At 42.7% G+C, this 17921-nt stretch overlaps 1 protein-coding gene across 1 annotated transcript; it reads left to right on the top strand.

Moving 5' to 3' along the window:
• Window positions 1–264: 264 nt before the first annotated feature.
• Window positions 265–8033, top strand: LOC140721707 (uncharacterized). Its single transcript, XM_073036493.1, has 2 exons — window positions 265–319; window positions 4689–8033. Exons 1-2 carry the CDS (start codon window positions 265–267, stop codon window positions 6350–6352), a joined length of 1719 nt encoding a protein of 572 aa, XP_072892594.1. The 3' UTR covers window positions 6353–8033.
• The last annotated feature ends 9888 nt before the right edge of the window (window positions 8034–17921 follow it).

The raw sequence follows: 17921 nt of genomic DNA, 5'->3' as shown, positions 1-17921 counted from the left end.
TTGGAATTTCAACGTCTGATCTGTGAAGCATTTTACCCGGCAGGCACAGTATATTGTTTCTGTGAGCCGCTTTCTGCGTGAAAACAGCTGCTGAGTTTTCTATATACAAAAAAATACTGAGGTATGGACATGGAACCAGTGCTTGCAGAAACTGTTAATGGCACTGTGATTACCCTTAATGCCGTGCATTGAAAGTTTCGCCGGCGCTGAAGCATCGATGATATGCGCAGGCGTCAAAGTTGATGACGTTGGCGAATATCACGCATGCGCGCAGTTCACAAAAAGGCCTCGGCAGCGCGGAAGCTGCACTCGGACGCAGGTAAGCGATTATGTCGGGGCGACTGTTTTAAAAACCGAGTGAGGGTCAATTGCTGTGAACCTCTCTCTCAGCCCCACGATCCGTATAGGAGCACCGGGGAGATTCCGGACGCTGAGGGCATGGGAAGCGATGGATCTCTCAGGCAGAGCTGAGCTCCAGCTATCTAAACGTAAGAATCAGGAACTCGGAGAAAGGGAACAAAATCTTTTACATCACCAGTTGAGAAAATCACATTTGTTCCACTTCCAATCACAAACAAGAGAAGATCTGCAGATGCTGGAAATCCAAGCAGCACATACAAAATGCCGGAGGAATTCAGCATTAGTACTCTTTTCCGTAGATGCTGCCTGGCCTGCTGAGTTCCTCCAGCATTTTGTGTGTGTTGCTTGAGCGACCTCCTTTTGTTTTGGACTTTTCTACCCGTGACGACATGTTTTGACCCATTCTGTCTGGGAAGATAATGATATCAGAAACCTTTGTCCTGGGCAACAAGTAGCTTTCACATAACAAATGTGCCGGAGCCTGTTGGTCCTTTTGCTGTGGTACCGTTTCCTGGATGGTAGCAGCAGGAACAGTTTGTGGTTGTGGTGAACTGGGTCCCCAATATCCTTTGGGCATTTTTACACACCTGTCTCTGTAAATCAGGGGTGTCAAACTTATTTTAGGTCACGGGCAGGATTGAGCAAAATGCAGCTTCATGCGGGCCGGATCAGTCGGACGCGTGCGAACGCAGCTTTCGCTGCCTCCGTTTTTTCAGCCTGCTGTCATGTGTCTCAGTCTCTGCTATAACTACAAAGTGTTTCACTTTACAAATTCCGTTTCTTATGAAGAAGACTGCCGAATAAACACTAAAAACCCTGAAAACCTGGTACCTAAATAAACTCAGCATTAGCCATATCATACGCCATATGCGCTTCGATTACTGGGGCCAGCTTTAATAGTAATTAGATATTATCTCGCGGGCCAAAGATAATTCCACCGCGGGCCGGATTTGGCCCGCGGGACTTGAATTTGACATATATGCTGTAAATGGATTGAATAGTGGGAAGTTCATATCTGCAGATGCACTGGGCTGTCTGCAGTTTCCTGCGATTGAGGGAAGTACAGTTCCCATAGCAGGCAGTGATGCAGCCAGTCAGGATGCTCTCAATTGTGTTCCTGTAGAAAGTTCTTAGTATTTGGGACCCCAAGCCAAGCTTCTTCAGCTGTCTGAGGTGAAAGAGGTGCTGTTGTGCTTTTTTCACAACACAGCCGGTATGTATACACGAGGAAATCTGCAGATGCTGGAAATTCAAGCAACACACACAAAATGCTGGTGGAACGCAGCAGGCCAGGCTGCATCTATAGGAAGAAGTTCTGTCGACGTTTTGGGCCGAGACCCTTTGACAGGACAACATATGAGATCCTCGGTGATGTTTATGCCAAGGAGCTTAAGGCTGTTCACCTTCTTAACCCCAAATCCATTGATGTCAATAGGGGTTAGCCTCTCTCCATTCCTCCTGTCGTCCACAATCAGCTCCTTTGTTTTTGTGACATTGAGGGAGAGGTTGTTTTCTTGACACCAGTCAGATGTGGTTCAGACCTCAGATAGAGTCAGCAATCAAATGTTTGAGCATGGTGCGATGAATGTGCTGAGCTGTGTATATCACAATGCAAGAAGCATCATAGGAAAGCCAGATGAGCTCAGGACAGGGAATTATGATATTGTAGCCATTATTGGGACTTGTTTACACCCAACAGTCTGAGGGATTTAGAGGAACAAATTTGCAGAGAGATCACAGACTCTGCCAAGAAACAAAGGTTGAGATTGTAAGCAATTTTAACTTTCCATATGTTGACTGGGACTCCCATACTGTAAAAGGACTAGATGGGATAGAGTTTGTCAAATGTGCCCTTAAATCAGTACATAGAATTCCCGACGTAGAAGTGTGCAATAAGCTGTTAGGAAATGTTCAGGGCTGGTGACAGACATTAGTGATCATAATGCCATGAAATTCAAAATAAAGATGGAAAAAGAGAGGTCTGGACCATGGGTTGAGATTCTAAATTGGAGAGAGGTCAATTTTGTTGGTATCAGAAAGGATCTGACAGGTGTGGTTTGGGACAGGCTGTTTTCTGACAAAGGAGTACTTAGTAAGTGGGAGGCCTTCAGAAGTGAAACTTTGAGGGTGTAGAGTTTGTATGTGCCTAACAACGTAAAAGTTGAAACGTAAATGGTGCAGGGAACCTTGGCTTTCAGGAGATATTGAGGCCCCGGGTATTTTGTTCCTCTAAATGCCTCAGACTTTTAGGTGCTACCAAGACTCATTAATCATCATTCCACGCCCTGAGCTCATCTGGCTTTTTTTTAGTTGTCTTCTATTGGTTTCTAAAAGCTTCCCAATAGTTTTTGCTCTTTTGTTTGCCCTCTCTTTGGGCTTTTTATGTTGGCTTTGTCTTCTCATTCCAGCCACGGTTGTGTCCTGACTTTCCAATGCTTCCATTTCTTTGGGATGCATCGATCACTCAGCTTCCGAATTGCTCCCAGAAACTCCAGCCATTGCTGCTCCATTGTCACTCCTACCTTTTCCCTTCCAAACAAGTTTGGCCAGCTTCTCTGACATAGAAACATGGAGAAGTTCAATACAGAAAAAAACTATTTGGCCCATCTAGTCAATGCTGAAAAAACATTTAAGCTGTGCAACTACCTGCACCAAGACCATCGCCCTCCATACCCCTACCATCCAGTCTCCCATCCAAACTTCTTTTAAATGGTGAAACCGAGCTGGCATCTCATTCCACACTCTCACAACCATTTCAGTGAAGAGCTTTTCCAAATGTTCCCATTAAATTTTCACCTTCCTCTCTTACCCATGACCTCTGGTTTTCATCCCACCCAATCTCAATGGAAAAAGCTGCTTGCATTTATCCTATCTATACCCTCATAATTTTGTATACTTCTGACAAATCCTCTAAGCAATGTATAGTTTCATTCTTTATGTTTAGAGCCTTTTTTAGGTGTATAAGATGATGAGGGGCATTGAGCGTGTGGATAGCCAGAGGATTTTTCCCAGGACTGAAATGGCTAACACGAGGGGGCATAGTTTTAAGGTGCTTGGAAATAGATACCAAGGGGATGCCAGGGGTAAGTTTTCTACACAGAGAGTGGTGGGTGTGTGGAATGAACTGCAGGCTATTTGTGTGAGTGTGTTTTAGTTACTGTGGGGCCAGAAAGCCATGCAGCTCAGCAGGAACATTATACTTTATTGTCTCCAAACAATTGATACTATAGCGTACAAGCATCACAGTGATATTTGATTCTGCGCTTCCCGCTCCCTGAAGTACAAATCAAAGTAAATATAACAAAAAATTAAATTATAAATCATAATTAGAAAATGGAAAAGGGAAAGTAAGGTAGTGCAAGTCAGGTCCAGATATTTGGTAGGTACGGCTCAGATCTGGGTCAGGATCTGTTCAGCAGTCTTATCACAGTTGGAAAGAAGCTGTTCCCAAATCTGGCCGTATGAATCTTCATGCTCCTTAACCTCGGGGAGGGAAGTGGGACAAAAAGTGTGTTGGCTGGGTGGGTCGTGTCCTTGATTATCCTGGCAGCACTGCTCCAACAGCGTGTGGTGTAAAGTGAGTCCAAGGATGGAAGATTGGTTTGTGTGATCATGGAATAATATGGAACATGGAATAATACCAATAGAGAGAGTGAAACTGAGCCAGGTCACACATTGGAGATGGCAGAAATGCCCCATTCTTATAGAGACAGGAAGGACATCAGGGATTTTAACGGTCGTTCCAAATACCAGCACTGTGCCCAGTTAGAAGATGATTTCTCTCTGCAACTTGTGGTGAACTTCACTGTAACAGTGTGATGTCAGATTACACCTTGACAACTCAAGTGATCTCATCTGAAATGTTGTCTTTCACCCATTGATGGAATTTGTAAATCTTTTTACAGGTTACAAACAACAAGGAATTTTTCTACGGGAATCTCGAACACAACACGCCAGTTTTGCTGTCTCTGTCCAGATATTTAAGAAGTGGAGTAAGGGATTCACTCGATCATCCTTCCTGCTCAGACTGTCGAGAGGGATTCACGCTATCAACTGACCCACTGGCATGCCCGTCACTTTACACAGGCGGGACCTGATCATCTGCTCAGACAGTGGAAATGCATTCAGTCAATCATTTCAACTGAAAGGACATCAGCCAGTTCACACTGGGACAAGGCCATTCAACTGTTCTGTGTGTGAGAAGGCATTCAGTCGATCTTCCCACACGTGGACACACCAGTCAGTACACACTGGGCAGAGGCTGGTCATCTGCGGAATTTGTGGGGAAGGATTCTCTCAGTCATCTGACCAAATGGCTCACCAGTGAGTTCACACCGGGGAGCGGCCGTTCACCTGCTCGGACTGTGGGAAGGGATTCACTTTGTCATCTTATCTGAAGGTACATCAGCAAGTTCACACTGGAGAGAGGCCATACACTTGCTCAGACTGTGGGAAGGGATTCACTCGGTCATCTGACCTACTGGTACACAAGTCAGTTCACACTGGGGAGAAGCTGTTCACCTGCTTAGACTGCGGGAAAGGATTCACTTCCTCAACTAAACTGGAGGAACATCAGCGAGTTCACACTGGCGAGAGGCCGTTCACCTGTTCAGACTGTGGGAAGGGATTCACTTGCTCATCTAAACTGATGGTACATCAGCGAGTTCACACTGGCGAGAGGCCGTTCATCTGTTCAGACTGTGGGAAGGGATTCACTTGCTCGTCTAAACTGATGGTACATCAGCGAGTTCACACTGGCGAGAGGCCGTTCACCTGCTCACACTGCGGGAAGCGATTCACTCAGTCATCCCACCTACAAGCACACCAGTCAGTTCACACTGGGGAGAGGCCATTCACCTGCTCGGAGTGTGGGATGCAATTCACTTGCTCATCTAAACTGAAGGTACATCAGCGAGTTCACACTGGGGAGAGGTCATTCACTTGTTCAGAATGTGGAAAGGGATTCACTCGGTCATCCACCCTACAGAGACACAACTCAGTTCACACTGGGGAGAGGCCGTTCACCTGCTCAGACTGTGGGAAAGGATTCACTCTGTCATCTGAACTGCTGGTACATAAGTCAGTTCACACTGGGGAGTGGCCATTCACCTGCTCAGACTGTGGGAAGGGATTCATTTCGTCATCTAATCTAATGGCACACCAGCGAGTTCACACCGGAGAGCGGCCATTTACCTGCTTCGACTGTGGGAAGGCATTCACTTCGTCATCTTATCTGAAGGTACATCAGCGAGTTCACACTGGAGAGAGGCCATACACCTGCTCAGAATGTGGGAAGGGATTCACTTGCTCATATAAACTGAAGGTACATCAGCGAGTTCATACTGGAGAGATGCCATACACCTGCTCAGACTGTGGGAAGGGGTTCACTTGCTCATATAAACTGAAGATACATCAGGGAGTTCACACTGGGGAGTGGCCATTCACCTGCTCAGATTGTGGGAAGGGATTCATTCAGTCATCCCATCTACAAGCACACCAGTCAGTTCACACTGGAGAGAGGCCGTACACCTGCTTGGAGTGTGGGATGCAATTCACTTACTCATCTAAACTGAAGGTACATCAGCGAGTTCACACTGGGGAGAGGCCATTCACCTGCTCAGACTGTGGGAAAGGATTCACTCTGTCATCTGAACTGCTGGTACATAAGTATGTTCACACTGGGGAGAGGCCGTTCACCTGCTCAGACTGTGGGAAGGGATTCACTCGGTCATCTGACCTACTGGTACACAAGTCAGTTCACACTGGGGAGAAGCTGTTCACCTGCTTAGACTGCGGGAAAGGATTCACTTCCTCATCTAAACTGAAGGTACATCAGCGAGTTCACACTGGGGAGAGGCCGTTCACCTGCTCAGAATGTGGGAAGGGATTCACTCGGTCATCCACCCTACACAGACACAAGTCAGTACACACTGGGGAGAGGCGTTCACCTGCTCAGACTGTGGGAAGGGATTTACTCGGTCATTCAGACTGAAGGTACATCAGCGAGTTCACACTGGGGAGCGGCCGTTCACCTGTTCAGACTATGGGAAGGGTTTCACTGAGTTATCTCCACTGAAGGTACATCAGTGAGTTCACACTGGAGAGAGGCCATTCACCTGCTCACACTGCGGAAGAGATTTACTCAGTCATCCCACCTACAAGCACACCAGTCAGGTCACACTGGGGAGAGGCCATTCACCTGCTCAGACTGTGGAAAGGGATTCGGTCAGCCATGGTACCTACTGATACACAAGTCAGTTCACACTGGGGAGAAGCTGTTCACATGCTTAGACTCGGGGAAGTGATTCACTTGTTCATCTAAACTGAAGGTACATCAGAGAGTTCACACTGGAGAGAGGCTGTTCACCTGCTCACACTGTGGAAAGGGATTCACTTGCTCATCTAAACTGAAGGTACATCAACGAGTTCACACTGGGTAGAGGCCATTCACCTGCTGTGTGTGAACGTGTGAATGGATTTACTCAGTCATCTAACCTTATTTCACTTTTGCATCGGCTAGCTGCTTAATATAGGATTGATAGCCCCCCAGCCTGGCCAAACTTAAGAAATCTCGTTTGGGTGGATGCTGCGCAATGCAAATCAGGACCCCAAAATAACAAACGGTACACAATATGTGATTAAATGACTGAGATGTATAATTCTTACTTTGACTATAGAGTTAGTGAAGAAAACAAAAAAAAAGAAAAGGGTCCCACTCTCTCCATTCACGTCTTCTCATCTCTCCCCAGCAAAAGACCACAAAATCTCTCTTCCAGACTCACAAGAAAGAATATTTCTCTCATTGGATAGCCCCACACGCCAAAACCCTGTTATCTCTAGTCGTAACCTAAACATTGCTGCTACGGAGAAACCATTACCTCAGCAGTGAAACATTACGGAGAGGCCATTACATGAGCAGTGAAACCTTACAGCACGTTACACTTGTTAATCACTACAGGGTTCACACTGGGGAGATAGTTTCAATAAGCTGCATGCTGGATATTTGTCCGTCACCGTTGCTGAATGCAATTTCGAGAGTGACTGTCGGTGCTGAACTCTGCAATTATTGCTGCTGCTCACCACACCCAGTTCTGCACCCTGGTCACTGGGTATGGGAGGAGTTTCTTCTGCTGCACATTCACCTTTAATGGGAATGGAGTTTAATATTCTGGATCTGAGACAAATAAATCAGTTCTGTTTTTAACTCTGTCTCAGGTACTTGGTGAATTTATAACACAGCTAGTGTACAGTAGAGAGTCAACTCAGGCCGGCAGGACCCTGCCAGTGATTCTGTTCCAGGACAGTCCTTTTAAATCCTCCCCTGTTGTTCATCTCCTGTTCTCTCTGTGGTTATGGGTTCCAAACAGTCACCACTCTGTGGGTGAACAGGTTTCCCTTGAATTCTCTGCAGACGGAGCAGGGTCAGAAACCAGAGGCGAGTCTGCACAGGGCAGAGTTTGGGGCTCTGGACGATGGTCGATGTAAGAACGTATGATGAGGAGAAGGGAATGAGCAGCGGGGCGTGGCAACAAATGACAGAGCAGCAACGTTTGGAAGCTGATTGACAGAGAAAATCTTTTGGTTGTTTGACTGATGACACAAACTATACCCGTGGTGACATCTGTGTGTTGGGAATGGTTTCAGCTATTGAGGGAGTTGTTCCTGCTTGTTTATCCTGTAATATGCTATCCAGATGGTTATTATGGATTGTCCTATCTGAAATAATGTATTATAATTTATAGGATTCTGACTCTAAACCTGGATCAGGCTTGAACTTACAGTGCCTGTATGAAGTGATGGAGGGCAATCATGAGTCAGTATTTAAAGCAAGAATTTGGTGAATGATATTGTATCTTTATAAGTAATCAGATTGAGCTAAATTCCTGCTGGATCCGGGAATGTGTTGGACTGTGTCTGGTTTCTCTTGGCATTTTCTGCACTTACTGCCTTGTTTGTTTGTATCTCATGTTTTTTTTCCCCTTTTGTTAACCACTTTGTCCTGTATTTCTGCAAGGAACTCCTCTGTTTCTGGGAAGAGGTCTCCAACTCTCAGTCAGGTGCTCGATGCTTCTTTGTCACCATCTCGTCTGCTCAGATCGTTGGAATGTCTCCCATGGAGGGTCATACTCATTCCACTGGTTAATGTTTTCTTCCAGAGTGATGATTCATTTTTCTGAGTTGGCCTCTCATGTACGTGTTCTGGTCTGTATTTCTTATCACAATTGCATATACACACATGGAGTGCTGAATCCTGTTCAGTTTTGATGAAAATATATACTTAGAAGTTTTATCTGACTGTTGTGTGTTTTTTTTTTCATGTTTGTTATTCCTCTTCCTCCTTCTGTCCAAGGTCGTGTTTCAGTGTCGACTTTTCTAAAGTTTTCTAAATTTTTTAGAATGTGTTGGATTGTGTCTGGTTCTTCTTGGCATTTTCTGCACTTAAAGCCTTGTTTATTTGTATTTCATGTATTTTCGATTTTTTTTTTCTTTTGTTAACCACCTTGTCCCATACTTCTGCAGGGAACCCCTCTGTTTCTGGGAAGAGGTGTCCAACTGTCAGACAGGTCCTCAATGCTTCTTTGTCCCCATCTCATCTGCTCAGATCATTGCGATGCCATACTCATCCCACTGGTTAATGTTTTCTTCCAGAGTGTTGATTCATTTTACTGAGTTGGCCTCTCATTTAATTTTTCTGATCTGTATTTCTTTTCACAATTACATGGAGTGCTGAATCCGGTAAATTTTTCTTGAAAATATAGAAGTTTTATCTGACTGTTGTGTGATCTTTCCTCAAGTGTGTTATTCCTCTTCCACCTTCTGTCCAAGGTAGTGTTAATCTAAGTGGGTTTCAGTGTAAATACTCTTTTCTAAAGCTTTCTTGTTCTTATTGACCTTTGTAAATTTTACTGATTGAAATGGGACCAATATATTTTTTTATTAAAAATAAGTCAATGCCGGTATTGATGAAAGTGTTTATTGCCTTTGTTGTATTTGTTAACTACTGAGCTCTGTTTGGCAGGGCTTTTTAAGCCTTGAGCTAATTTTTTTCAAAGGTTTTTCCTATTTCGCACTACTTTCTATTTTATTTGCTTGTTGATATTCCAGATACATGGGTATCATCTGTCCTGATGAAGGGTCTGTCTTGACCCAAAATGTTGATTCGCATCCATAGATGCTGCCTGACATGCTGAGCTCCTCCAGCACTTTGTGTGCAGTTCTCAAGATTTCTAGCATCTGCAGGTCCTCTTCTTTCCCAGATACTTATATGTTTCTTGAGAGAACAAGCTCTGTTGGTAAAATATTAAATACAGTCATTAGAAAGAGGTGGCATCGGGTAGGAACATGTAGAATCTCTGTGGGTAGAATTAAGGAACAACAAGAGTAAAAAAAATCTCTGATGGGAATTGGGTGGAGACCTCCAAACAGTAGTAAGTATGTGGTCCGCAAATTAAAATGGGAGATAGAAAATGCATGCCAAAAGGGCAATGTTACAGTAGTCATGGGGGATTGTCATGCAGGTGATTAGGAAAATTAGGATGGTGTTGGTCTAAAGAGGAAAAATTCCTAGAATTCTTTTTTTAGAGCAGCTCGTGGTTGAGCCAACTTGGGGATCAGCTATTCTGGATTGGGTGTTGTAATGAATTAATTAGGTCACTTAAGTCCAAAGAACCCTTGGGGCAAGTGATCTTAATATGATCAAATTCACTCTGATATTAGAGAAGGAGAAGCTAAAGTTGATGTGGAATAAAGAGAATTAGAGAGGCATGAGAGAAAAAATGCTCAAAATTGATTTGAAAAGAACATGGGCAGGGATGAAAACAGAGCAGCAATGGCTGGAATTTCTGGAAGCAATTTTGAAGGCACAGGATACATCACAAAGAGGAGGTAGTATTCTAAAGGTAAGTTGACAAAACCGTGGCTGATAAGAGGAACCGAACACAACATAAAAACCAAAGAGAGGGCATAGAGCAAAAAATTCCAGGAAGATAGAGGATTGGTAAGCTTTTAAAAAACAAACAGAATACAACTAAAATAATTAAGAAGGAAAAGATGGAATACTTTGGTGAGCTAGCCAATAATAATAGAGGATACCAATTTCTTCTTCAGGTACTTATAGTGGAAAAGAGAGGTGGAAGTAGTTATCAGAACACTGGAAAATGATGCTGGAGAGGTAGTAATGGGGTGGGGGTGCAAGGTGATGGCAGATGAACAGAATAAGTATTGTACAAGCCCCATTTCCAGAAAAATTCGGATATTTTCCAAAATGAAATAAAAACAAAAATCTGTGGTATGATAATTCACGTGAACCCTTATTTAACTGACAAAAGGACAAAGAAAAGATTTTCAATAGTTTTACTGACCAACTTAATTGTATTTTGTAAATATACACAAATTTAGAATGTGATGGCTGCAACACACTCAACAAAAGTTGGGACAGAGGCATGTTTACCATTGTGTTACATCACCTTTCATTTTAATAACACTTTTTAATCATTTTGGAACTGAGGATACTAATTGCTGTAGATTTGCAATTAGAAATTTTGTCCATTCTTGCTTGATATAAGACTTCAGCTTCTCAACAATCCGTGGTCTCCGTTGTCTGATTCTCCTCTTCATGATGTGCCATACATTTTCAATAGGAGATAGATCAGTATGGTAGCAGGCCAGTCAAGCACATGCACTCTGTGTCTACAAAGCCACGCTGTTGTAGCCCGTGCAGAATGTGGTCTGGCATTGTCCTGCTGAAATATGCATGGACGTCCCGGGAAGAGACGTCGCCTTGACGGCAACATATGTCTCTCTAAAATCCTAATATACGCCTCAGAGTCGATGGTACCTTCACATACATGCAACTCACCCATGCCGTGGGCACTGATGCACCCACATACCATCACAGATGCTGGCATTTTCACCTTTCGCTGATAACAATCAGAATGGTCTTTTTCATCTTTGGCACAGAAAACTAACTGAAATGTGGACTCATCTGACCACAGCACACGGTTCCACAGTCTTTCGGTCTATCTGAGATGAGCCTGGGCCCAGAGAACTCGCCGGTGTTTCTGCATGGAGTTGATGTATGGCTTCCTCCTTGCGTAATACAGTTTCAAGTTGCATTTCTGGATGCAGCGACGGACTGCGTTAAGTGACAATGATTTTCCGAAGTACTCGGGAGCCCAGGTGGCTATAATTGTCACAGTAACATGACGGTTTCTTAGGCAGTGCCGCCTGAGGGCTCGAAGATCACGAGCATTCAGCAAGGTTTCCGACCTTGCCCTTTACGCACTGAGATGTCTCTGAATTCTCTGAATCTTTTCACAATATTATGTACTGTAGATGTTGAAATACCTAAATTCTCTGCAATCTTGCGTTGGGAAATGTTCCTTTTGAACTGACTAACAATTCTCTCACGAATTTTGGCACAAAGGGGTGAGCCACGACCCATCCTTGCTTACAAAGACTGAGCCTTTGATGGACGCTACTTTTATACCCAGTCATGACACCTCACCTGCTACCAATTTGCCTGCTTAATGTGAAGTCTTCCAAACCGGTGTTACTTGAATATTCTGATCCTAGATTAGGTCAAATACATTTACAGAAGGCAAGGAAGGAAAGTGGATTGGCATTGCCTAATTTTAGATTTTATTATTGGGCTGTTAATATCCGATATTTGATATGTTGGTTAAAGGATTGGGATATATCTTTTAGCCCTCGTTGGGTGAACCTGGAAATTAAATCTGTACAAGGATTTGCATTGGGTTCTATTTTAGGGACTTCACTTCACTTTGCTCTTTCTAAATTGCCGAAACGAATTGACAACCCGATAGTTAAACATACTTTACGTATATTTTTTCAATTTCGGAAATTTGTGGGTTGACTCAGTTTGTTTTAAATATTCCTATTGTATCCAATTGCTTTTTTTATCCTTCTATTATAGACCAAGCTTATTCAGCTTGGAAGACTAAAGGATTACTACGATTTTCCGATTTATTTTTGGATAATTTTTTAATCTCTTTTGAGCAATTATCTAATAAATATAATTTGCCTAGATTTCATTTTTTTAGATATTTACAGATTAGGAATTTCTTAAATACTGTACTTCCTACTTTTCCAAATTTTATGTCTTCAGGTATTTTGGAGAATTTGTTTGAACTAAATCCTTCGCAGAAAGGGCTAATATCAAAACTTTACAATATAATTATGAAGATACTTTCAGAGCCCTTCTATAAGATTAAAAATGATTGGGAAAGAGAACTTAACCTTACTATCCCTATTGAGAATTGGGATAAAATTCTTCAATTAGTTAATACATCATCTATATATGCTAAACATTCATTAATACAGTTTAAGGTTGTGCATAGGGCTCATATGTCCAAGGATAAATTGGCTCATTTTTATTCCTATATAAATCCTATTTGTGACAGATGTCATTCTGAGATAGCGTCTTTAACTCATATGTTCTGGTCGTGTCCGCTTTTGAAAAAATATTGGAAAGACATTTTTGATATTATTTCTGCGGTATTGAACATTGTTTTACAACCACATCCTATTACTGCAATTTTTGGTTTACCAATGATGGACTCACTCCATTTATCCTCTTCCGCTTGTCGAATGATTGCATTTCTTACATTAATGGCTAGAAGATCTATTTTGTTGAATTGGAAAGAAATTAATCCTCCTACCGTATTTCATTGGTTTTCTCAAACAATGTTATGTCTAAATTTAGAAAAAAATAGAAGTGTTGTATTTGATACTTCTATTAAATTTTGAAAAGATATGGAGACCATTTATTCAATATTTTCATATGATGTAATATGACCCTGTTCCAAGCCTATTTGTTTTTCCAGTTTCGATTTTATATATGTTGAGAGGATCGGAGTTGACGACACTGATGATATTGTATTTTTGTGAGATATTATAAACAGCCCTTCTTTTTTCCATTTTTTTCTTTTTCTCTTTTTTTTGTTTTTGTTCCTTATTAGTTATTAGATTATTAGATTTGTTTTTTTTTTGCATTTTTTTTTCTTTTTCTTTTTTCTGTTTTCTTTAATATATATTACGATATACCTAGGTTTGCCTTGTTTATTTGTAAATTGTATCGTCCATGATTTGGGAATACTCATTTATACTGTAATCATTGCTTATGTATTCTTTCATGTTCAGTTGAAATGTGTATGTTTGTAATCCCATTATCTATGTATCAATTTTATTTTGTTGATATTAATAATAATAATAAAAAGATTGAAAAAGAAAGAAAGAAAAGAATATTCTGTGCACTTTTCAATCTTATTTTAACTCTGTCCAAACTTTTGTTGAGTGTGTTGCAGCCATCATATTCTAAATTTGTGTATATTTACAAAATAAAATTAAGTTGGTCGGTAAAACTATTGAAAACCGTTTCTTTGTACTTTTGTCAGTTAAATAAGGGTTCACGTGAATTAACATATCACAGATTTTTGTTTTTATTGCATTTGGGAAAATATCCCAACTTTTCTGGAAATGGGGTTTGTACAGCACTCTTATCTGTCAAAGACGCAGGAATATGGAAGTCGCAGATGTCAGTGGTCAAAATTGGAAAGATATGTTACTCGGGAGAAGATTCTTGGGAAACAGAGATGGTCTGAAGGTAAATAGGTCACCTGGACCAGATGGTGTACACCCCAGAGATCGGAAAGAGGTGGCTGAAGAGATCTGGAGGCGTTAGCAATGATCTTTCGAGAAACGTTAAGGAAATTATATCCTAAGATGTTTTTTTCCTTCACTACTCCCCCTCTCCCAGTTTCACCTATCACCTACCATTTCTTCCACCCCTCTCACCCCCACACTTCTTCCTCTGACATCTCATCTGTTTTTTTTCCCCCAGTCCTAATGAAGTGTCTCGCACCGAAACGTCGACTGTTTACTATTTCCCATATATGCTGCCTGGCCTTCTATATTCCTCCAGCACTTTGTGTATGTGTTGCTTGGATTCCGAGCATCCACACGTTTTCTCCTGTTTTTTTTTTCATAAAAGAAAAAGCGGGGTCATATAATATAGCAAGAAAACAGTGGGAAGTTTAGAGGATTGGAAAGCTTTTAGATAACCAACAGGAGACAACAAAAAACACACACAAGAGAGACAAGATGATAAATTAAGGTAAGTGAGCCAATAATATCAAGTTTCAGAAGTGTTTCAGATACATAGAGAGTAAAAGAGAGGCAAGAGTTGATATTGTACCGCTGGAAGATGATGCTGGCGACTTTGTAATAGAGCAAAGAAATAGTGGCCGAATGTAATTTGTGTCAATCTTCACTGTGTAAGATACTCGCAGTATAAGACCATAAGACATAGGAGCAGAATTAGGCCATTCAGCCCATCAAGCCTGCTCCGCCATTCTATCATGGCTGATCCCGGTTTTCACTCAACCCCATGCACCTGCCTCCTCGGCATATCCTGTAATGCCCTGATTGATCAGCAAACTTTTATCTTCTGCCTTAAATGTACCCACAGACTTGTCCCCCACCGCCGTCTGTGTCAGAGAATTCCACAGATTCACTGCTGTCTGACTAAATAAAATCCTCCTTAACTACTCTAAAAGGTCGCTGCTCAGTTTTCAGGCTGTGCCCTCTGTTATGGCTACCCCCACCAAATGAAAAGTCCTCTCCTCATCCAACCTATCTAGACCTTTCCACATTTGGTGGGTTTCAGTGAGATTTACCCCCATCATCCACATTTATTAAACACAGGTCAGTGCAGGAGTACAGGCCCAAGGCTGGCAAATGTTCCTCTTATCTTAACCCCTTCATTCCCTGAATCATCTTCTTGAACATCCTCTGGACTCTCTCCAACGACAACACACCTTTTCTGAGATATGGATCCGAAATATTCTAAGTGCGTCCTAAGTAGTGTCTTATAATGTACCAGCATTATCTCGTTGCTTAGATATTCTACACTTTAAGTAAATACCTTCTTTACCCCAGACTCAACCTGTAAGTTAACCTTCTGGGAGACTTGCCCGAGGACTCACATTTCTTTCTGTAGTTCTGTTTTTGAACCTTCTCCCAATCAGATAATTATTCACCATTGTTCCTTTTCACAAAATGCATTATCGTACATTTCGAAATATTGTATTACATCAGCCACTTTTTGCCAGTTCAATCTGAGCAGGTGAACAGCTTCTCCCCAGTGTGAACTTGCTGGTGTCTCTGTAGGTTAGATGACTGAGTGAATCTCTTCCCACAGACTGAGCAGCTGAAATCCCTCACAGCAGTGTGAACTGACTGGTGAGCCACTAGGTGAGATGATGTGGTGAATCTCTTCCCACAGTCTGAGCCACACAACCGCATCAGTTCCATTATCCAGATCACTGACAAACCATGTGAGAAGTAGCGGACCGAATACTGACCCCTGAAGACCACAAGTCACTGCTGGCCAACCAGACAAGGCTCCTTTTATTCCCACTCGCTGCCTCTTGGCTGTCAGCCATTCCTCTGTCCATGCCAGTATTTATTCTGATTTTTATCCTGTCAAGCAGTCTCATGTGTGACACCTTATCAGATGCTTTCTGAAAGTCCAAGTAAATGATATCCACTGCCTCTCGTTTGTCCATCCTCCTTATGAATTCCTCGAAGAACTCTCACAGATTTGTCAGGCAAGATTTCCCTATGCAGAAACTATGAGGTTAGGTTAACTGGACTATAATTTGCTTTCCTTTGCCTTCCTCCCTCCTCAAAGAGTAAAATAACTTTTGCATTCTTCTGGTCCTCCGGGACCATGCCAGGATCCAGTGATTCTTGAGAAGTCATGACCACTGCGCCTGTTATCTCTTCAGAAACCTCTCTCAAGACTCTGGGATGTAGTCCATCTGGTCCAGGTGACTTATCCACTTTTAGAACCTGGGTTTGCCTAGCATATTTCCCTTTGTAATTGCAATGACACTCTTTCTGGCACACTACCAGTGTCTTCCACGGAGAAGACGGATGCAAAATACCTACCAAGTTCATCTACCATCTCTTCCCCATTTCTACCAGATGATCATCATTTTCCAGTGGTCCAATATCAACTCTCGCCTCCCTTTCGCATTTTATAATGGTTTATTGAATTGTCTAGTTTGCTCTCATATTTCACCTTTCCCCTTCATATAGCTTTTTTTTTTAGTTGCCTGTTCTAGATTTTAAAAGCTACCCAAGCGTAGACGCCAAGTCATTGAGTGTATTTTAAAGGGATGTTCAAAGATTATGGGGAGAAGGCAGGAGAATGGGGTTGCGAGAGGTAATCAATTGGACAGGAAGGAATGGCGGAGCAGACTCGATTGGCTGAGCAGCCTCTGCCTCATATCTCATGGCTCATGGTCTGAAGAAGAGGCCAGTGAGGTTGCATTAGGGTTAGGGTATTGCTCGGGTATCCACGCCTGGATTATTGTATTCAGTTTTGGTCGTTCTGCTATAGGAGAGGACGCTAAGCTAGAATAAGGGCAGAAAAATTTACGAGAATGCTGCCGATACTCGAGAGATTGAGGTCTGGAGAGAGGTTGGGCAGGTTGGGACTTCACACTTTGAAGTGCTGGAGATTGAGGCCGACATTATGCAGGTGTTCCAAACTATAAGTGTACAGAAATGGGGAATGTGCGCAGTTGAGCGAACTCAGCCTTGTCTCCTTGTAGCGACTGAGGATGAGAGGTGACCTGATAGAGGTGTATAAGATAATGAGAGGCATTGATCGTGTGGATAGTCAGCGGTTTTTTCCAAGGGCTAAAATGGCTGCCACAGTGGGTACAGTTTTAAGGTGCTTGGAAATAGGTACAGAGGAGATGTCGGGGTACGTTTTTACACAGCGAGTGATAAGTGCATGGAATGGGCTCCGGCAGTGTTCGTGCAGGGGAAACGATAGGGTCTTTTAAGAGACTCCTGGATAGGTGCATGGAGCTTAGAATAATAGAGGGCTATGGGTAACCCCAGTAATTTATAAGGTAGGGACATGCTCAGCACAACTTTGTGGGCTAAAGGGCCTGTATTGTGCTGTAGGTTGTATATGTATTTCTGTTTATTTTTCTTCACCCCCATTTTTGTAGAATCAACAACCAGACAGCACCGGTTTTAAGGTGAGGGGGGATTGATTTAATAGGGATCCCAGGGGAAAATTATGAATCCACTCTCCCTTCCGTTTCATTATTTAACTAACACGATGAGTGCACTCTCAGGTTGGAGGAGCAACACCTCATATTACTTCCGGGTAGCATGAGCATCGATACCTTTAACTTCTATCTCCATGTTTTCATTTCATCAACCCACACGCCAGCCTCCTCCATTCTGTCTCCTCATTGCTCTATTCTCCACTGCGGATCGTCTTCCTCTGGTTCCCCTTTACTTTCTTTCCCATTGTCGACTCTCCTCTCCTATCAGATTCCTCCTTTTCAGCCCTTTGCATTTTCCACCTACCACCTCACAGCGTCTCACTTCATCTCCCACCTCCCCCACCCACTCACCTTCACTCTTATCTGGCTTCACCTATCATCTACCAGCTTGGACTCTTTCCGCTCCCCACACCATCTTATTCTGGCATCTCGCCACTTCCAGTCCCGATG

The sequence above is a fragment of the Hemitrygon akajei genome, unplaced genomic scaffold (genome assembly GCF_048418815.1).
Source record: "Hemitrygon akajei unplaced genomic scaffold, sHemAka1.3 Scf000060, whole genome shotgun sequence".
NCBI lineage: Eukaryota > Metazoa > Chordata > Chondrichthyes > Myliobatiformes > Dasyatidae > Hemitrygon > Hemitrygon akajei.
This window is presented reverse-complemented; position numbering and strand designations above follow the sequence as displayed.